The 22,216-nt window shown below is 48.9% G+C and overlaps 1 protein-coding gene and 1 pseudogene across 1 annotated transcript; both read right to left on the bottom strand.

Moving 5' to 3' along the window:
- Positions 1 to 343: 343 nt before the first annotated feature.
- Positions 344 to 13,460, bottom strand: SDR9C7 (short chain dehydrogenase/reductase family 9C member 7). Its single transcript, XM_032646883.1, is given in 6 exon segments — positions 344 to 1,775; positions 8,554 to 8,726; positions 9,381 to 9,484; positions 9,712 to 9,866; positions 12,935 to 13,196; positions 13,198 to 13,460. Coding segments are annotated over 6 exon segments (1,026 nt in total). The 5' UTR covers positions 13,237 to 13,460; the 3' UTR covers positions 344 to 1,482.
- Positions 13,461 to 15,987: 2,527 nt separating this feature from the next.
- Positions 15,988 to 20,894, bottom strand: LOC116761112 (annotated as a pseudogene).
- Between the last annotated feature and the right edge of the window lie 1,322 nt (positions 20,895 to 22,216).

Raw genomic sequence — 22,216 nt, 5'->3', positions numbered from 1 at the left:
TTAAGTTACATTTAATTATTTTCAAGTTCAGCTGGATGTTGAAGAGACACCAACTAAAGACATTTTAATTTTAAAAATTCACATTTGACTTTTATTACGTGATCACTCCTCAAGATCAAAAGTCTTTTCAATAGAACTTCATATGACTCAGAAGTTTAAGGATTTTTAAAGAATAATAATTTCGTTTCATAACTTTTTTTTTTTTTCGGTACGCAGGCCTATCACTGCTGTGGCATCTCCTGTTGTGGAGCACAGGCTCCGGACGCGCAGGCCCAGAGGCCATGGCTCGCGGGCCCAGCCGCTCCGTGGCACGTGGGATCTTCCCAGACCGGGGCATGAACCCGTGTCCCCTGCATCGGCAGGCAGACTCTCAACCACTGTGCCACCAAGGAAGCCCATTGTTTCCTGACTTTTTTGACAATGTTACTAATTTCGGGAATTTATTCTCCGATAACTACAGTCCTAGTCTGGGAATCTAAACACCTGAGTTCTGTCATGGCTATGATGCTAGGGGACCTCCCATAAGTCACTTCCTCCTCTGAGCATTAGGTACTCCTATGGAACTATCAGCAGTTTCCAAGTGCCCAGATGCATCAGAATCATCTAGGTCCTTTTGACAAATACAGATTTCTGGGCCCCACCCAAGCCTAATGAATCAGATTTTCTAACACCAAGGCCCAGGAATCTGTATTTTAATTAACCAGGTGATTATGATATACACAGCCAAGTTGCGGAACTACTGAATTAGATAAACTCTAGTGTTCCTCGTAGCTCCAAAAATTTGATTTTCTGTTTCTTCTATCGCTATCCTGTCTCTGCTACTAGATATTGTGCTAAAATACAAAAACAAAACCACAAAATAAAGAGTGAAAAACCAAGACCATGATTCAATCATATTTGTATGCTTCTAGTGCCTACACAGGGCCTCGTCTATAGTAGGCACTCAGGTAATATTTGAAGAATTAATCAGTGGTGATTAAACAAACAAGTGTTACTTCATGTGAGTCCCAATCACCTATGGATACAGAAATCCATAAAAGAGAGAGAAAATACTATGATAAACTTTTGCGTGATATAATCTGGCACTCCCTGTTTGTCCTACTACATACTTCAAATAATGGTTTATGTGAATAAGGTTAATGCATATTTAGAGACATGAGAGGAAAGTGGTTGAGTTCTCCTGTGGGCTACATAATCCCACAAAATTTCCCAGTGGTGGTGATAACTGAGGGAGGCTCATGATTCAGCAGGAACTAGTTTTCCTCTCCTTGACTCCTCCAGGTCAAGAAAAAGCCATATCCTGATTGGGTGACAGATGGTCTTGGGGCCAGGCTGCAGGTCTTTGAACCTGTAAAGGCCCCCTCAGGTTTCTGTGAGGCCCCAGTGAGTAGGAACACCTTCTGTTAGAAGTTATCCATAAATTCACCACCAACAGGTAGGGTGTCAGCCAAGCAAGGTGTCCCCAGAACATCTGATACCCCCTCATGTGACCCTACAGTGCCTTCTCCCGCCCCCCGCCCTCCATACTCCACTGACCACCCCTTGGGCTTCCCCAGCTCGGACACTGTCTGCTGGCCTTGGAAGGTACCGCCTCAGGATGAAATCTGTCACAGGGGTGGGAAACTTAGCCAAGGGGAGGTAGAGGAGTTTGACATCCAGGCCAGGGTTGTAGTGGATGCGGGGGTTCTGGGAAACAGAAGCGTGCTCCATGCTGTTAGTGATTTCACTGATCCTTGACTCTGCCAGCTGCATCGTGTTCTTTAACTTGTCAGTATCTGTTTCAGGGTACAAGAGGGGGAAAAAATCAAAGGCTCTATTATTCTTCATTAAAGATTGTTTCTTCTGAATTCCATCCAAGCTCCTTTTTCACCAGACCACTGATCTAACATTTCAGGCAGATTTCACAAGCTCCAGGTTGCCCCTTAAACAAACACCCTATAAATAATCTTATTTCTCTTCCCGAATTCAATAGCTGTGAACTGAATTCCTACTATTGCATTAGACTAGCAATGAGAAGAACTGTGCCCAGTTCTGCCACTTATTAGTTGTGTGACTTTGAGCTTAAACTATCATCATCTGTAAAATGGGGATAATAATACCTGCCCTAGAGAATAATAAAGATGAATAATAGCAGGGTAGACAGTGGAAGAAAGAGGAGAGAAAACAGGTGAATATAAGTGCACAGAAAAATTGGAAGGAAATAAGGAAAAATACTGTCTGTCTGGTGAAATTCCTAGTCGCTGGAGGTTTTTTTTTTCCTCCTGTGGACTTCCTAGAGTTTCCAAATTTTCTACAAAAGCATGCAGGGAAAAGATGTTATTAAAAAATAGTAACACTGCCTTTGCTTTGGTCATAAGGTCATTATGGGGCTCAGATGAGCTAAGGCACAGACCGGTACCTTGTAAGCCTCTAGCAAATGTGAGGGGCTGTTCCGTTAGCATGGTACACACGGGTGTGGAGATGGGTCCAAGTCTGCTGTAGCTTACAACACAGATAGGAGACAAGCCACACGATACACTTAGGGAGCCCTGACCTGCACCCTCACCCCAGGACTCTGGGAAGGGGGTAGCTCAGTGGGACTCATATTTCACTGAGCACCCCAAGGACTCAGGAGGAAGTGGTGCCTGAGAGTCAGACTTCGTGATAAGGGATTAGAACTTGAAAACAAAGAGGGAGCAAAAGCTAGCCTGACTTGGGGGTGGTCCAGGAAGGCAGAGAAGTCACCCCTTCTGTGCAGGACACTGGTGGGCAGTTGGTGAGGGCGGAACGGTGTCGTTCAAGTATGCTTTACCCCCACCCTCCGACTCCGAGGAACTCCTTCTGTTTCTTCTTAAAGAGAAAACTACTGCAGTGAAAAGAGGTAAACTACATATTAGGGGTCCCAAAAAGAGCCACACTGACTTAAAGCCAGGCTGTCTATAGAGCAGTAATGTCTTAGGAATCCGATGCTCTGTGCTCCGTCCTTGGGTCTGACACAGAGTCCACCACCAGCAGGTTCCAGGCGGGGAAGCGAGTGTCAAAGGACCCATTCATGAAGCTCAGGGTTACGGCTCCCTCAGAGGCAGGGAAGGCTGTGTGGGCTGATGAGGATGAGGCAAGCTGATGGGATGAGATGGCTTTGGACCCACAAGCTGATGGGGTGGAAGAAGCTGCCTGAGACTCTGAAATAGTCTAAGGCACATCCTCTCCATGTTCTCTCAAATAGTTATTGCACTCCTGCTTTGTGCTGGGCACCCAGCTAGACATGGATTGAGGGAGACAGGGGTACCCTTTAGCCCCTGTCAGTCTCCTGGACGGTGAGGAAGAACTCAGGCTTTGCATTTGGGCATCCAGGAAACGTTTGTGCTATTGTGAGAATTCAGCGAAATGAAGTCTATAAAACAGCAGGCACTAGGCTTTGGCACTCAGTATGGACCCAACGGTCCTAGTCCCTCCCTAGGAAGAAAGGGGACTAAAAGGGGAATTTTTGGTGGCTTCCCTGGCAGGGTTGAGATAAAGAAAGAAACTTGGCAGGTGGCTGTGTTGCTGTGAAGTATGCTAACAAGCCAGGCTGTGCTCTGTGAGGACCAGAGCACTGTGTCCTGTTCACATGCTTATCCCAGTGACTCTGTGCGCTGCTTCTTCGGGAATGTGCCTAGGTTAGGTTGCTATTAACTAGCCATTTCCAGTATGGTTCTATTCTGGGGATAGCTAAAAATCGCTCCAAGATACCTGGCCTGTTCCCCGATTCACAAGCCAGGGGCATGTTTGATTGGCCATAACAGTTTGCTGGAGTTCGTGTCCAGTGGTGCTTGTGACCACTCCTAAATATTTCTTCAGTCTGTCTCCACAGCACCTGCCCCAGCCCAACACTACCCCACATACATACATACTTCCCACAATGCCCAAGACCTTTCACTTCATGCCTTTGTCGGTCCTTCACTGGGTTTCTGAGGTGGCCTCCCAGCTGGTCTCACGTCTCCACCCTCATCCTTCCCACGGCACACAAATCTGATCAGGTCATTTCAGAGCCATTTAATAAAAGGCTCTCCAAGGTCCTTCAGGATGAGAGCCACACTTCTTCTTTTTTTTTTTTTTTACAGCCACACTTCTTATTGGAGCCATCAAAGTCTTCTACTATCCGACTCGTAACGTCTCCCGGCTTCATCCCCATGCCCACCTCTTTACACTCAGGCCAGACTAGTCATAACAACGATGGCTAAGATTGTTGAGCCCTTATCATATGGCTGAGCTGAGTACTTTACATTCTTGTTTAACTCTCCTAACAACCCGCGAGAGAGGAATTATTATACTTTATCGTGGAGAGACTGAAGTATAGAGAGTTGTGTAACACGGTTAGAGAGACTACTGTCGTCTATAGCTTGCATCCACACCACCTTCGAAAGCACACAAGTGCTATGGCAGGTCTCCCAACTGTGGCTCATGCTCTTCCCTCTGTGAAACATTTGCCATCTTTTTCCCTTTTGGTGATGAACTCCTATTTATTCTTCAAAACTCACTAGGACACCAATGGTCACCTCTGTGAAGGTTTTTGTGACAGCAGAATTAAGTCCCTGTACTGTTGCTTTGTTTGTTTGTTTTTAAAATTTACGTCATTTAATTAATTAACTTATTTATTTATGGCTGTGTTGGGTCTTAGTTTCTGTGAGTGGGCTTTCTCTAGTTGCGGTGAGCGGGGGCCACTCTTCATCGTGGTGCGCGGCCCTCTCACTGTCGCAGCCTCTCCTGTTGCAGAGCACAGGCTCCAGACGCACAGGCTCAGTTGTTGCTTTGTTTTGTATGCATGTCCATTGTTGCACAATTTGTGTGGCGTTATACTTGCTTTCAGACCTCCCCTTCTAGATTCCTAGAGATTTTTGTCTCATCTGTGTATCCCAGTAAACACTAGTAAAACTTAAGTAAAAATTAGAGTATGATCACTCAGAAAATTTTTTATCTAAAAGTAGTCAAATGCCTGCGTAAAAATTTTCCTCTGAAATTGTGGAGAGAACTACAGATGAATCAGCCTATAGTATTTTATAACCCAACCCTTACTTTTCTTCTGAAGAACATCAGCTTTTCAACAGTGGTTTTCAGAGGAAGTTCGCCTTTGTACACATTCTTTTAGGGACCTCACTGAAGACTCTACAGCTTCTGCCTGCATTGAGCTACTTAGAAAACGTCTTTGTGGTTTCCAGATGCTGGCTGAGTCTGTGTTTCACCCCAGCCTCATAGTGACCCCATAAATAATTTGGATCATTCTTTGCTAACTGAGAGCTTTAGGGGAAACTCACAGGGAATATATATTATCCTCCCCCAACCCCCAAACAGTTATTCCCCTTGTTTATAGCAACAGCTACAGATTTCTCTCTGGGAATCCACACCTCTTCCATTCTGAGTCCTTTGGTCTAGGTAGAGTGCATGACCCAGCCTGAGCCAATCAGAGCTTCACATTTCCCCGGGCACAGTGATGGGCTCAGGGTTGAGTACATCCTGCAATTCCCTCTGCTCCTGCCATCATTGGCCCACCAAGTCAGAGTAAATCTTAGACCGTTTGGGGGAGCTACTGGAAAGGACTATCCTGGGAGGAGATGAGGAGATGCTGCAGCCATGGGACCCCACCAACAGGGGAGAGAGCTGTAAGCCTGAAGCTAGTACAGAAGAAGCAGAGCCAAGAAATAGGGTGATTTGAAATGAAAATAGAGCTTTCCTCAGCTAGTGAAGGGTTTACCACGGCTGGATTGTAAAGGACAAGTGTCAGCTGAGAGAGCACAAGACAAAGGGCAGTCACATGGATCAGCACAGCTGGTGTATTAGCTCTAATTCTATCGATTTAGTTAGCATTTGAAACATCCAGCCCTCTGTTCAAATATTTATTGCAATTCCTGGTTACTTTAAGACCTCTAACAAGCCTGAATAAATCTACAAGTACTGAAAAAAAAAAAAAATAGGGTGAAAGCAGGTCCTAAGAACATCATTTGTGGACTGGATCAGGCAGTGCCTGAAGCCCATATCCTTATACTTTTTAGTAATAAGCATCAAGAAATTCCTTTTCTGCTTAAATGATTTGGGTTGGATTTTCTGTCACCTGTAACTGAAAAGCCCTAACTGATCCTCAGAACTTTTTACTTCTCCTCACAGAATTCTAATATGTCCAGAACTGAAAGATTACTTTCCCCAAGGAATACTTCTCCAAATACTTCTCCCTGACTTTTCCCTAAATCAATGAATGAATGATGCCTCCACCCATCAGGTTTCTTGAACTAAACCTAGCACTCGTCCTGGATGGCTTTCTCTCCCTCCCAGTACCAGGAGGTCTAATACACACCGGGCATCTATCAACTTCTTTCCATCTCCTCCACTTCTCTGTAGCCTAAACCACCGACATGTGTAGCCTGGAATATCGCAGCAACCACAGCAGGCTTTCCCAATCACAGATCAGATCACATCCTTAATCCTCAGTGTGCTTTGATGCTCTAATTTATCCTGGGTCTCTTCTGCTCCCCCTGCACTGCTCCCCACCCTCTGGTATCTTTAAAGTTCCTCTAAGGGAACTCAGTGCCTCAGGGCCTTCCTGAAAAAACTTTCTTGCCTATCCACTTTCCAACAATGCCTAACTTATTCTTCCCCAAAGTCAAATCAGAGAAGCCCTCCCTACACCATAATCTAAACTGGGGCCCCACTCCCAACCCTATTCTTTTTTTCATGGCCTTGTGTTTCTTCCCATGGTCGTTATCCACATTTGTCACTAAATGTGTGTGTTGTTATTAAGATCTATCTCCTCCACTGGGCCTTAAGCTGCAGGCAGCCAGCTGTGTGCCCTGCTGCTTTGTCCACTCTCACCCCCGGCCCTACCCAGTGCCTGGCATGGGTAGGCTCTCAATAAAATGTGCATTAGGTGAATAAATGGCTGTTATGGTTTTAAGTTATGGTGTCTTGGCTTTTTACTCTGTGGATGTTGGAGGTCTAGGAGAGCAATTCACTAAAATAACCACCCCTGCCCCCCAGACAGTTAGATACCTGCCATTAATTTAACTGAGTGATTATATTTAGCCCATTCAGAGTTTCTGGGTATATGTTTAAAATTCATCACTTTGGATGATTGCTAGTTAAGAATATCTCTTTGCAACACAGCTCGCAGGTACCAGTGTACTAGAGAAAAGGAGGCCATGCTCTTTTTCTCTATTATACTGGTAATAGATAAAAACAACAAACTTTTAAATCAAATTGTTCCTACCAGGAAGCAGATAATATTCTAAGCACTTTTTATATATTAACTCATTTAATTTTTATAACCCATTACAGATGAGAAAACTGAGCAACTGGCCCAAGGCAAGCAGGAGAGATGAAATTTACAGTCAGGCAGCCTAGTTTCAGAGTCTAAGAGCTTAAAACCACAACAGGAAATTGCCTCTCAGGGATGTTCATGGAAGTCAAGTAAAAGAGAGGGGAAAAAAATCTGGCTTAGGGAAATATATGACTAGGCCACTGAGGCCCAAATGGAGCAGGACGGGGCTGAGAGCCGGCTGCTTCACTCTGGACCAGGGGAACCTCCTGAGCCAGAAAAATGCCAGCCCCACCTTTCTGTCCCACACAAGGGCAGCTCCAAGGGTGGCCCTGAGGGGCTGTTCCCCCTCCAGGCACTTGGAGGGGAGAAATGGAGAGAAGCAGGAAATCTTGTGAATGATCCTCTCCTGAAACCAACTGGCTTGGCTTTGGGATTAGATGCTCTGAGTGAACGTGGGGCCACCCGGGCCTCAGAGTAGGCCTCTCCCTCCGACCACGAGGTACTCCACCAGGTCTTTTGGCCAATCCCTCCTCCACTGCACCTGCAGGCCACCCCTCCTCTTGGTCTCCAATGGTGGGGGCTCCGTGCATCCCTCAAACTGGAAGAGTTCCCCAAACTGTGAGTTTGGGACAGTATAGTAAACAGCTGTGATGTCCCTCCTCTACTCTCCAGAAACACCTGAGATTCACAGGAGACCCTTAGGCCAGGGAGAAAGAGAGCTCCCAGAGCCCCTTCCTTTAAAACATTCGTGTGATTTTCCTCTTTACTGATTTGACAAGCACTTAGTGCATGAGAGATACTTCACAGACATTAATCCTCACAGCAGCACTGTGAGGTAGGCACTATCATTGACTCCATTTTATAGATGAGAAGGCTGAGGCTTAAGGCGACTAGGTAACATTCTCAGAGTCTCCTCCTAGCCCGTAAGTGGCAGAGCCAGGCTTCAAACCCAGGCAGTCTGGCTCAAGTAGCTGTGCTCTTAATAACTTCTCTGTACTCATGGCAGTGCATTTTCACCTGATTCACCTGCATACGGATGTTTGGGGGGAAAGCAGGTGCCAGGGGCGGGTGGGCAGCATCTCTCTTAACACCCCCATCTCCCTGCAGCTATGGTTTTGTCACTCCCCCAGCAGTTCTCAAATCCCAGCTCTGCCACCAGCTGTGTGGCCTTGGGCTCATAACCCCTCTGAGCCTCCATCCATCATCTGTAAAATGAAAGTGGGTCAGTGACCCCCCAAGACCTTTCCATCCCTCTCAGAGATCCCTTTCTCTCCTGGGGAACGCACAGATATGGAAGTACCCCTCTCCATAGCTCTCGCGGGTCTCCTGAGGCAGCTGCTCCCACAGCTTGCACATGCTCTTCTCCATGCCCTCCAGGTCCTTCTTGCCCAGAATGGATGTCCGGTAGTTCCCCGGCTCAATGATGCTGACTTTCACCCCGAAGTAGTGGAGCTCACGCCTGGGAAAGAAGAGCTGGACTCAGTCTGGGACTCCACGATGACAAAGGATCATCAGGGAAAGTCACCTCTGACACCTCTAGAGGAGCTGATCTCCAGAGATCAGGAACCTGGAGGTGTGCCCCCCACCCCTGCACCAGGCCCAGCACGGCTTTCATGCAAATAAGCCCTTTCCCAAGCCTGTCTCTGGACAATTCACATTAGGCAAGCCTAGCCGGGAGGAATTTAGACCAAAGCCTTGCTCCGACCAGGTCCCTCCCACTCAGCTCCACCCCCAATGCCTAGGTGGCAAAGGAGTGAAGGGATCTATGCAAGGCTTGCATCCTTCTCAGAGGGCTGCCCACAGCACATCTGCCCCCAGACCTCTCTGTCTGTTTGGAGGACTCTCCCTCCTACTCCCACAGGCCCAAGCAGCGTGTTGCTTATTCTGAGACAGCTCGAGGGAAGGCTGCTCATCACCACCCCACCTCTTCTCATTCCTCTTCTCTGGGTCCCTGAGGAAGGCCCCTGGAGGTCTAGCCTTCCTCCTGCTACTGTTTTAGCATCTTCTCTCCAGATCTCCCCTGCCCACAGGGTGCCCCCACCCAGCCCTCTCTTCCTAAGGTGAAACCCCCAGAACTCCTACCCTGACTGGTTTGGCACCTGGGCCCAGTCACCTGATGCTGTCAGAGAAGGCCTCGACGCCAAACTTAGAGACGCAGTAGCCGCCACCAATGATAGCCACATGGCCACCAGAGCTGGACATTTTGACGACCCTGCCCTGGGCTTTCTTTTTTTTTTTTTTTTTTTTTTTTATGCGTTACGCGGGCCTCTCACTGTTGTGGCCTCTCCCGTTGCGGAGGACAGGCTCCGGACGCGCAGGCTCAGCGGCCATGGCTCACGGGCCCAGCCGCTCCGCGGCATGTGGGATCTTCCCGGACCGGGGCACGAACCCGTGTCCCCTGCATCGGCAGGCGGACTCTCAACCACTGCGCCACCAGGGAAGCCCTGGGCTTTCTTGACCATGGGCAGCTTATGGAGAGTCACTTCGATCAGTCCCACCAGGTTCACGTTGATCACCTTCACATAGTCTTCCTTGGTCAGCCATTCATTGGGACCATTGGGCAGGCCTACACCAGCATTGTTCACCAGGGCCCAGAGGCCTGGGGGCACAGTGGAGGGAGGGAGAACCAGACAAAAATCAGCAGTGTCTCTGGAAAAGCACCAGGGTCCACGACCCCCCAGCTCAGGGCTGCTGAGGATGGTTGAGCATGTCACAAGGCACAAGACAGCCAGTCTGGCAGTGTGGGGTGGGGAGCTATGACAGCCCAAAGGAACATGGGCCTTTTACTAATGGGTTTGCCCTAAAGGGGCAGTTTTTCTGATTCACACAGTCTGCCAGCTAGCTGGACACTGTACCAGCTACAATCCAGGCTTTAGCTAATAGCATCTAAGCTATTGGCTCTGGGAAAAGAGATCTCATTTTCATACCAATGAATTAATGTTTCAATTCCTTCCCCCATCATGCTTCCCCCTCTCTGTTCATCTGAGTGTAAGGAACCAACTCCATTTCACACATTACCAAAATTACTCTGTTCATCCATTCATTCAACCATTCACACATTCATTCATTTCATGCATCTGTCAGTTACAGAGGAAGGTGCTAGAGACATTAAATGAACAAAACATGGTCTTAATCCTCAACGATCTCAGAAACCAGAGAAGAAATAAATAAGACTTATAAACAAATACAGAAGACATTCAAATAAAATAATTTTGGAAAAATGTGAAAAGGGCTCCCTTTGAGATATTTAAATTGAGTTGGTATAAATGGAGAGAAATATTGCTAGGTATTGTCATTCAGCTCTGCAAGAGCCAGGCTTGAAGAGCCTCAAGTTCTAGTCCTGGTTCTACCTCCAGCCTTGGACAGGTCACTTCCTTTCCCTGGGCCTCAGGTTCATTGTTGAGTGGATTAGGACAGCTGTTTCCAACCTGTGGTTTGCAGTCCTGAGAGCTTTCAGGCTGAACCCCAGAACCTGATAAGGAAGGGAGATGCAGGAGAACCTCAATTTTCATTTGTCTTACATACTGAGGTTCCAAGTAAAATTCCACTTGGGGGACGGGCCTGGGGTTCCTTCCCTTTCCGTCCCCTTATCTCACTACCCCACCTTGGCCTCTGTAGCCTCAAGATACTCTTCCACACACACGAGGGCAGGTCTAGATGTAAACACCAATCATGGTTCACCCCTTCCCCTAGGCCTGGGGTCCCCACACAAGCTGTGTCCCCATCCTATCTTTCTGCCTTCCTCCAAGTAGAGACCCCAGGAGACCAACTGGCTGGCAGGACTCAGAGCCTTCCCAGCTAGGGGAGACTCTTGTCTTACAGTGGAAGAAATGAGCTGCTGAGACCCAAAGACTGTAAAACCCGAGTGGACTCTGCCTCGCTGCCACCTCTGATCATCCCTGGTAAATAGCTCTGCCTGCTGGCAAACCAGGACAACTTTAATTTTTCTTTTTTCTGCAAAGAGAGCTAGAGAACTTTCAAAACAGTGTGAACAGCTTTAGGGTCATGCCAACTTGTCATGTCCAGAGACTCTGAGGGGCAAGAAGAAAGCATGCAAGTATCCCTTCCTCCCATTTCCCAGTGCTTCTTAGACCGAAGATGTTGCCCAATGACCCCCCAGAGATGTCCCCATACTAATCCCTGGAACCTGTGAATATGGTGGATTACATGGGAAAGAGGAATTAAGGTAGCAGATGAAATTTAAATTGCTTAACTGACCTTAAAATGGGGAAATTATCGTGGATTAGCTTGGCAAGCCCAATACAATCACAAAGGTCCTTCTAAGTGGAGAGGGAGCCAGAGAGATGGCAGCCTGAGAAAGACTCAGCCCAACCTTGCGGCCTTGAAGATGAAGAAGGTCATGAACCAAGGAATGCAGGAGGCCTTTAGAAGCTGGAAAAGACGATGAAATGCAATCTTCCCTAGAGCTCTGTTAACACTTTGATTTTAGTCCAGTGAGACCCATTTTGGACTTCTGACTTCCAGAACTATAAGATAATAAATTTGTGCTCTTTTAAGCCACCGACTTTGTGTGCATTTATTACAGCAGCAATAGGAAACTAATTAATATACCCAGTGAGTCATTAACACAAGTGGCTCAAAGCTGAATGTAGGGCACTGGGCGGAGACAGCCTGTTGAAGAAAGAAACTGACTCTTGCTGAATTATTCATAACTTAGTTCATTTGACAAATATTTATTGAGCACCTTACTAGATGCCAGACACTGTTCTAAGCACTAAGGATATATAATAAATAAAAGGAAAAACACCTGCCCCACTAGAAGCTTTATTCTAGCCGGAGAAATAGAAAATAAATAAGAAAAATAAGTAAAATATATTGAATATTGGATAGCGGTAGATGCCAAGGAGGAAAATAAAGCAAGAGTTATTGTCTGCCCCTTCTGGGCCCCAGAGCTCTCCTGCCCTGACTCATGTGCACAGTCCCCAGATTAGCTCCCTCAGGAGTCAAGACTTCCCCCAGGCTGCTCCTTCTACAACTGAGCCACCCTGTTCTTCCATTCCTACACCTACATCTTGCGTGTGGGAAGATCCCTGGGTGGGTCCCCATTCAGTCCTAGTCCATCCTTAGCCCACAGCCTCCTTTCCCAATAAGAGCAGGCACCCTGACATAGGCACTTACCCTTAGGTCAACCTGGTATCCATCATGATATGAGGAGGAGGAGAGATCTCGCTCCCCACCCTGCAGTCTAGCCTGACACAGTCAAGGAGAACAAATGTCCCCACTCAGGGAGTCCAACCTCATGTTCCCTCTCTCCTCCCCCTAGCCTGATTCTGACAAGAAGTGTGCTCACATTTTTATAGGAGCTGACAGTTAGGACTACCAAAGTCCCAGTGAGGCTACTCCATCTTTCCGACAGACGGAATGCATATTCCCTCCCTGAACATCTAGCGCAACCTCCCCCAAACCCTGCTAACCCTCTGAGTTTCTGGGAAAGAAAACTTCCTTGGGAAATCACCTCTTCATGTGGACAGTCCAAACCCTGCAACAGGTCCAATCCCACTGAGCTACAGGCCTGGTCCCTTTCTCTACATCACCTCTCCCATCCCATCTGAACAACAGGGTCCCCGATAACTCTCAGATACCCGCGGGAGAAAGAGAGAAAAAGAAGAATAAACTGAGAAAGCCAAAGAATGCAATTCGTCCCACCTTGCTCTCCCACTTGGTCCCTCACCCACTGGGCTGCTGCTTTGATGCTCTCAGTCTTGGTGACATCCAATAGGGTGGTCTGCAGCTGGTAGGAGGTAACCTGCTGAAGCTTCTTGGCCCCCTCCTCAGTGAAGCAAGCAGCCAGCACCCGCATGCCCCGATCAACCAGCTGCGTGGCCAGGAGGTTCCCGAATCCCGAGTCACAGCCCATGATGAAGACGTACTTGTTCGAGAGGTTGCGGACCAGATTGCAGTTCTTGAACATACAAGTACATAAAGGAGAGGTCCGTGATAGGCGCCATAGCAGAGGGGAGAGGTGATGGCCAAGAAGAATCGGGCTCAGAAGATAGCAGGAGAGGCTGGTCCTCTGAGCCCCAGTCTGCTGGAGCCTGTTGAGAAGAGCTCTCCTCCCTTCTGCTGCCGGCGACAGATGCACGGCCACTGGGTGAGCCACTCTATAACTTGTATAGGTGGATGCATCACCATGCCAATTTGCCTAGATGCAAGAAATTCAAGTCCAACCTGAAGCTTTGTCACTTCAGACAGCCCTGGTGGCTCCCTCTCTGTCTCCCCCAGCCCTAATGGGTGAAGATGCCAAGGATGGGAAAAACCACAGTGGTGATGTTAGTGCTGAGAAGTGGCTCACCTGGGTGGTCTGAGCAGAGGAAAGAAGGAAGGAGGACTCAGCCCAGAGGATCCTCCTGGAAATCCCCCACTTCCAGCCCAGGGATCAAAATCCTTTGTCATGAATGCGGGCATGTGAAGAAATGTAACTGTTATTTTCGGTGGAAAAATTAAGACAAACTCACTAACGCAAAACAAACAAAATTGGTTTTGTGCCCTCCAAACCCCAAGAGAAATGAATTCCAGGTTATCAGCTCTTTGGAATTCTCTGTCCTTAGGTGAGTCTCCACTGCGAGAGATGATGAGAAATAAAGGGTCTGCCCCAGGGTGGATGTGCCTCCATTGTCCTGAGGTCAGAGGCAGCAGGCCTCCCGCTTAAGGGAAACTGGTTATGTGAGGCCCCAACTCCCAGAATGCAGAAACCCCTGAGGGGCTCAGGGCCTGGGTCCTGGGGAGGTGATGCTCAGGTCACCAATGAGGAGTCCCCACTGCACTCCAAGCGGGTCCAGCACCCCCCTCACCCAGCAACCAGGCAAATGGAGGGAGTCAAGGACTGAGGACACATAAGCTCCCCCGGGCAGGGCCCCCAGTGAGCATTTTTCTTCTACCTCCAGGACCAGATACACACCAGGCTGAGCTGAGGAGCCTGAAGGCGGGTGATGTCAGTGAAAGGAAGGGACTATAAAGTCAACTGACACAGTGGCTCATGGAAAACGCAGAGGGAAGGGAGGCCAGGAGTCAAAATGATTCTGATAACAGGTTGAACCACAGGTGTCAAGAAAAGTCAGGAGGAGACACTTTGGGCATAGGGAGAGAGGCAGGAGAACAGAGAGTTCTGACATGAGCGTTACTGAGACTGAGGTCCAGCCAGATGATGAAGATGGCTCATGAATTCCCTGGGCAGCTGTGGGAAGGGCCTGGGGCCAAGTCCTTGGCCCTGAGAGGGGATGACATATGGGAAGAGCTGAGGACTGGGGTCAGGGACTTAAAAAACTCTCAGGGTCAGGACTTGGAGGGAAGGGAGAGATTCCAGGCAATGGGGCAAAGAACACACAGAAAGGTAGAAGGGAAGCCAGTAAAGAAAAGGAAGCAAGGATATGAGACAGAGGTATGAGTAGTGAGGGGCCATGCCCAGGGCTGCATAAAATATGGGGACAGAATTATGCTGGAGTTTGTGGTTTATCTTTGGATAAACCTCTAGGGTCACCATTTCTCAGAACAGGCCTGAGAAAAGAGCCCAGGCTCATCCTGAGGGACCTTCGCTGTCTAGAGGGTCTGACACAGAAATGGGGCCACAAAGTTCTCTAGAGTGAAGGGAAAAGAATGCGTCTCTCTGCTCTATGCTATCTGTCTACCAAGGTTAGTCAGCTCCAGAATGTCACCACAAATCTCAGAGAGTCTGGCCATTCTATAACAAGGGTGGTGGGAGTAGCGGGGGTGGGGGTCAGTTCATGGACCCAGCCCTGAGGAGCAGACCCAAAGCCTGCAGGGTATGGAGGTAGGAGGTGGGAGGTGGAGGTGAACCTCACCTACTTCATACCCACCCCAAGGCACAGCACTGCCTACAGTGGGTCTGGGAGGCATCTCAGAAGTCTGTCTGCCTCCTTGGTGAGTGAACAAGGAAGTCTTGGCTGGAAGAAGTCAGACAATGTCACTCAAGGGCTGAGCAGGCCCAGGAGTGTCCCAGTTCTTCAGACAGTCCCAGTTGGTGAGATCCAGGGTTTTGTCTCTAGACCTGAAAAAGAATGACTTGGAACTGTCCCAGCGCAGGCCTAGGCCTGACTCACCATCTCACGGGCCTGTCTGCTGACTGCTGGCTCAAGCAGCACTTCCCTGGACTCAAACTCCCAACATCAGAAAAATGCAGGCCATGGAATGGGGGTTGGGAGGGCTGCAGGACCACGCAGAGGGCTCTTCTCCTAGGACTGAGAATGCTGCCCACTCTGATGAGTGGCCTCCTTATTCAGCTGGCACATGAGGCTGATGGGTCAGGCTGGTGGTTGCCTTGTGCATCCCCAACCCCTGCTCGCAGGTACTTTCAGTGGAGAGAGGACCCTTTGCCTCTTCCAGGCCATTTCCATCCTGTGGGATGAGGAAACGAAGGCACACTCTGAGGAGATGAACAGAGGTAGAGCAGGTGGGGCTGAGCCCCCTCCCAGTGGCTCACACCCTCCAAACGGTGCAGATTCCTCAGGGTGGCAGGAGGGCCATGAGGCTCAGAGCCTTGAGAGGCTGCTCAAGGACCAGGGCACAGATGTGTGCTATTGGCTCCCTGTTCCTCAGCTGCAAAACTTGGCCCTTTCTTCCTAATATCCCCAGAGCCTCAGAAGAAGCCTGGAGTAGAGATAAGGAGGAAGATGAGCTGCATGGCCTTAGAGACTGGAAAGCTCCCTCCCTCCACCTTTTTTCCCTTCTCTTGAAGCATCAGCCCTCACACAGCAACCCAAATAGACCTCCCATACACCCCAACCTTGACTTCACAGGGCCCTGGCCCTTGAGGAGCTCCAGTAGACCATGGCATCCATCAGGAAGGAGGGTATGTAGCTCTTGGGAAGTAGATGAGCTTGACATCCCAGTCAGGTGAGTATCATCAGGTGCGTGGGTGGCAGCTGGTCAGAGCACGTCCACGCAGTTCACGACCAAGGACAGAGATTCAACTTGCATTTTTTCAAAATATTTTCAGTAATTTTGATGTCTGTTCAAGATGAAAGTTTCCTTATATACTTCCACATCCCTCCTTTCCAATTCACAGCTCTAATATGGGAAGGAACCTTCTAAGAAATCCTGCCCTCCCCCTGCCCCACCCCCACAAACTCATGTCCCAAACTAATCCATTCAAATTCTCCAAGAAGCACCCAAATTCTTACCCCAGGAACAACTGTTCCACGCTAAGCAACCTCTGTCTCTACTTCTGAGAATATCCAATACATAAATTGGATCTTTCTATAAACACTAGAAACCTAAGCACATGAAAACCAGCTGCTCTAAAGTCAGTTTGCCATGAGTCCACAGGTGTCTATCCTCTCTGGCTTCAGTTTCCTCCCAAAATAACAAGGGGTTCAGATGAGACAGTGGTTCCCAGGTTTACCAAACCTGGATCCTTTCTTTAGGTCACCAGTTGACCACATGGGATCCTGGGGATGGAGCTCATGTGCCCACTGTGTGGGTGAGTCAGAGCCTGGAGATGGACCTGAGACTGGAGGAGGTGCTAATGATGGACCCAGGCTTCCAGACAAGGGTTTGCTTCTCTCTCCAAGGTCCACAACTCACTCACCTGAGGCCAGGAAGGTCTCCGCATAGAGTTCCTTGACCTCTGAGCTGGCCTGATCCCATGCTGCCTGGAGACCCGGAGAAATTGCCTCACGGCTGGTCACAAAGGTCTTGAAGTAACCAGGCTCGATCATCTCCTCCTTCACCCCAAAGTAGGAGAGCTCCTTCCTGCAAGGGAGGCAGGCAGAGGGGCAAAGACTTCAGAGTTTTTATAAACCAAGACACAAAAACACACACACACAAATAAGACACCAATACAGGATTGCAGTGCGATAAGTAGGAAACTCTGGGAGGTTGAGAAGTACAGAAAAGCCAGAAGGAGAAATCTTATGATGATGTTATTCTGTATAGAGTTTGAATATTTTTCCAAATATTTTATATACATGTGCTTACGCTTCTAAATCCTACCAGTTGAGTTGCAAGGTACCACATAAGTGTTATCTCCTCATATTCTCCTCACATCCAATTGATCACCAGGCTTTTTATATTTTATCCCCTTCACACTCAATTTCCTCTCCCCCCTATCCTAACCAGTCTACTGCCTGGCCATTTATCAGCTGGGCTGGTGTAACTGGACCTTAAAATGCATCTCCCTACCTGGGATCACTTTCCTGCCCCATATTCAGAGCCATCCTCAGCCCTGCAGCCAGTAGGGTCTCTACTGCTGATATGATTAATTACTTTCCTTGATTAATTGCTTCCATGGGGTTACACTGCAAACAAGGCTCCCCCAACCTAATAGCATAGCAGTAATGTAGGTGGAGCACACTGTAGCCAAATTATATCGGTGACAATTCTACCTCACTTTCTGAGTGTGGGACAACTTCCAGGGCAGAGTAAGTTCATTCAAACTCTACAGTCGCCAAGTCCATCCTGACACCAAGAACTTAGAAGGGAGCTTCCCAATGAATGCCTGGCAAAAGCAAGAGAGAAAGCTCTGGAAAAAAGAACTCTAAGTCTGTGATGAAAGGAACTCCCTGTAAAAGGCTCCCCCAGAAGCACAGAAGCAGAAGGACCAAGGGGGGTGGGGGGAGGGTCTCTGTCCCAGGCCATAACCTGGGGGAGTCCAAGAAGGCCTCCATGCCATATTGGAAATGCAATAACCTCCACCCCAGAGGGACACGCGGCCCGTGACGCTGGAGATGTTGACCACACGGCCCCTCGCCTTCCGCACTAGGGACAGCAGACTCAGGGTCACCTTGATCACCCCCAACAGGTACACGTCCAGTATCTTCATGAAGTCCTGGTTGGTCAGCCACACACTGGGTGCAGTGGACATGGAGATGGTGGTGGTATTCACCAGGCCCCAAACTCCTGGGAACAGTGAGGGCGAGAGGGCAACACCATGCTGGGCCCGTGAGTGAGGACCCAGCAGAGGTTCCAAGTCACCTTCCACCCAGTGAGGACTTTAGGAGAGAGGCTGCAGGGGGAACGGATGGAACAGAGACCAACATGCTGCCTGCGGGTTTGGGGAGACCAGACCCTGTAAGCGGTTGGAGGACAGAAGGTGCGCCACCCTCCTGACTCAGTCTTCACGCCCAGCCCACTGCCTGGTGACAAGGGGCAAGCACCCCAGATTGGATGAAGGCAGGGACTGAGGCTGAAGAAATCTAGTGGGTCCATAGTCTGGAACTTAGAGGGTGAAGTTTTGTGTTTTCACAGTCCATGTTGTCCTTGCAGACATTATCAAATTCACCTACATTTTCAGATTTTCTGACAGCTGCAGGACTGAGTGCTCAACAACTAGCTAGTATAAAGGAAAGAGAGGGAAACAGAGAGAGACAATGAGGAAGGGAGGGGAAGAGAGGAAGAGAGGAGACAATGGATAAAAGACAAAAACAAAAAAGATGAGAAATATTTGGGTGCAGATTGGCTGGGTAAAACAGACCTGAAATCCCAGGTTTGGGAGAATGTGTTGACAGGCCTGGTATTGACCTCTAGGGCCTGGCTTTGAAATATCCGCATCAATACTGAGCAATGTTCCAGCAGGAATCTGGGGAATTCCATGGGGTAGGCTTTCAGGGGAAGGCAGGGCTGCCACTATTAACCACCCTCCCCCAAATCGGAATTTACACTTTGTCCCAGAAAAATACACCCTCTCCTCCCACCCACACAGGAGGCAACTCTGACCCCATGACTCTCAGTTCACAGTTCACCAAGCTTCATGGAAACCTCTCTGCAAGACTCAAAGACACATACCAAATATTTAAACACTAACCAATTAATAGAACTCAGGGCAGAAGAGCAGGGTCAGGGGAGTTGGGTACAGGGTGTTGGAATTATTAACACACAGAGTTAGTCCCTCCCCTGCTCAGTACCAAGCCTGCCCTTGTAAGAATATATATTCTCCCACCATATTTGACACCAAAGACCCATTTAATATACATGGTTACAACGTAGGGAGTTGGGTAGAAAATTTACCAAGACATCATTTTGTTGAATCCAATGAATAAAATGTGGGAAACAATTACATTCATGCCATGAGGTACTTTTTACTAAGTAGTGCTATTCTAAAGTATGGAACATTCTCAATCATTATTTATTATGTTTTTGAAGAAATTTTTGTTATGTGTAAATTTGTTCAACTTCTTTCAGTGGAAAATTAGGAGACAAATTATGTACAAAATGTAATATCCGGTATGTAAAAATGTTATCAGTACTTATCTGCGGGTGGCGTGACGTGGGGTAACTTTGGTTTTTATCCATGTACTTTTCCCGTTTTTCACAATGATCATGTTTTAAATCTATACTTAGATAAAAGAAATTAAAGTCCTTTCCTTCTACCATAAAACACAGGCAGAACTACAGTAAAACATACACACACACACACACACACACACGCGCGCGCGCACACACACACACAGAAAAATGAAAAATAAAAGAGAGAGAAAGTAACTCCATAGTAGTTTTCTGACCTTCCTTAGAAAAGTCCTGACAGCTCAGTGTCGACATCTGAAAAATGCGTGACATTTAAACACAAGTCGGATGACTAGGGGTCACCAGCAAAACATGATCAAGTGCTGAGAACTCAGCTCAGCTCCAGCGCTCCTCCCCAGCCCCCCATGCAGCCTTCCAGCCAGAGTGCCCATCTCCACCTGTCCTCCAAAAAGTGCACCCCGATCACCCTGGTCACTCAGCATCAAGGAACCCAGACCTCCTGCTGAGGGAGGAGGGGACACCAGACAGAAAGTCTGCAAGGACACATTCTCATCAGGGAAAACTCTCCCCAACCTGCAGAGTCTCAAGGTTGGGAGGTGGAGGTGGGATGGAAGAGGCTTTGCTGGTAAGCTGGATGAGGAGAAGAACACAGGGAGGACTTCAAGTCCTGGAAAACACCTTGGGAATCTCCCCAGGCAGCTGTCAAGGGGTCTCTACTTCACAGAGAGGAATCAGACTTGAGAAATATGGGTGGTACCTCTGTCCCTCACATGTTCCTTTACCCACTTGGTGGCCGCAGCGATGCTCTCAGTCTTGGTGACGTCCAGGAACACTGTCTCCAACCTGTCTGATGTCTGGCTGTTCAGCTGCTCGGCCCCCTGCACCGTCAGACATGCATCCAGGACCCTCAAGCCTCGCAGGTCCAGCTGCCTGGCCAGTGGGTTCCCAAAGCCCGAGGCACACCGCCTGATGAAGACGAACTAGTCCTGGAGGTGGCTCACCACCTGCCTCTCCCGGTACCAGCACAGGAGGTAGTACAGGCCCACGAGGACCGCCAGGTACAGCCACATGGCTTTGCAGGGGACAGACACAGGCAGGCTGGGGTGAAACTCGAGTCTGGCTAGTGTTGAGACAGGAGGACTTAGAACACACGCAATGTTGGTTGGCCAACAAGCCTCCATGCTCTCTGGCGTGGAGTCCTCACGATTTTCCTGTTCACCCTCTTTGGTGAGTAATACTGACTCTGGCCCCAGTGTTAATGCTTTTTAGTACATTTACACCATTTCTAATAGATGTCATTGCATTTCCAACACAACCCCTTGAGGATCTTTTACAACCACCATTTCCAGGTCCTCCCACTCCTCCCTGTTTCTCCTGCTCACCTCTCCCCTCCCCACTCTCCACATTGGGCCTTTATGTCCTTGGTCTCATCGTTCACAGCTACCTTCCTCCCTTCTTCCTGCTCAGCCTGGGACCAGGTCTCCCTTACCTACTGGAGATTCTTACAAGGGGAATACACGTGGAATCAAGACACAAGTGGCTTCAAAACCCAGCTCTGCTGCCAACAAGCTGTGTGACCTTGGGCAGCTGGCTTAGCCTCTGAGCCTGGTCTCCTCCTCTGGCTCAGCTCCCAGAATTCACTTCTGAAAAACTAAGTCCCTCTCAGCCTCTCTAGGATTAGAAGGGGAAGGCAAACAAGAATAAGGTCTCTCCTGATGAAGTGGTTCCCTGGGCCAGAAAGGTGTTCAGGAGAACAGCGGGGGTGTCTGGTCTCAGAGGCAAGGAGAGGGGACAATAAGGGAATGGGGGCGACACACGCAATGTGTGATGGTGAGATGTCTTCCAGATGCCGGGCCAGTTGCTGGAAGGACTCACACAAAGCTGGTCTAACAGTTGTTCCCCTTTCACTCTGTGAAGATGCCCTGCCCACAGCCCTGGGTGCCCGGCTACATTGCCCTCTGCCCCTCCTGTGCTGAGTGAGGCCCTGCCCTGCCCGGTACCACACCCCGAATCCAGACCATTCAGACACTGAGAAAAGACTGATTTGAATGGGGATCATGGGATGGTGTGTGCGAACCTCCCCCCAGGCAGCGTGGGTTGTAAAGCCCAATAATTGGAAAGAATCAGGTCAGTTGTATCAGGGTGATGATGGAGAAGAGGAGGGAGCTGCCCTCTCAGGAGATTAAAGAAATGACCAGAGGCTGGACCCCAGAACAGCTGTGCATGCAGGGACTTTCACATTCAGTAACGGGGGTGGACCCATCAGGGGCACAGAGCTGGTGAGTGGGGCAGGGACAGAGGAGCCTGGTTCAGTGCGCAGGGCATCTCCTGACCGTCCACATTTACTACAGCTCCGACTGGTAAGTAAGGAAATACGAGAGGCACTGAGAGGGAAGGAGAGGCTTCCCCAAGCAAACAGAGGCTCAAGTGCCCCTGGAGCCCACCCCAGCAGCCAACAAAGACAGACAGGGGCACAGATTCAGCCTTTAGTGGTAACTGTCAAGTGCAGGGAGCTGACTGTAGTCCTGAAAGTGTTTGTCCCTCAGGTGGGAGTTGGCAGCAGTAATAGAAAGGCTCGTCTTGCAGAAACCAGCCTGTGCCTGCTTCCTGCGTGACCACCAGGACCCTCCTACATGGGCTTCCCAAAAGGTGAGGACGAAGAAGGCAAGGATGAAGGTTGGTGCCCTTGAAACTGTGTGGAAACGGTGTCAGGAAGCCGGGGCGGCATGC

This window comes from Phocoena sinus, chromosome 10, assembly GCF_008692025.1.
Source record: "Phocoena sinus isolate mPhoSin1 chromosome 10, mPhoSin1.pri, whole genome shotgun sequence".
NCBI classification, from domain to species: domain Eukaryota; kingdom Metazoa; phylum Chordata; class Mammalia; order Artiodactyla; family Phocoenidae; genus Phocoena; species Phocoena sinus.
The sequence above is the reverse complement of the archived record's forward strand: the minus strand, read 5'-3'. Positions and strand labels throughout refer to the sequence as shown.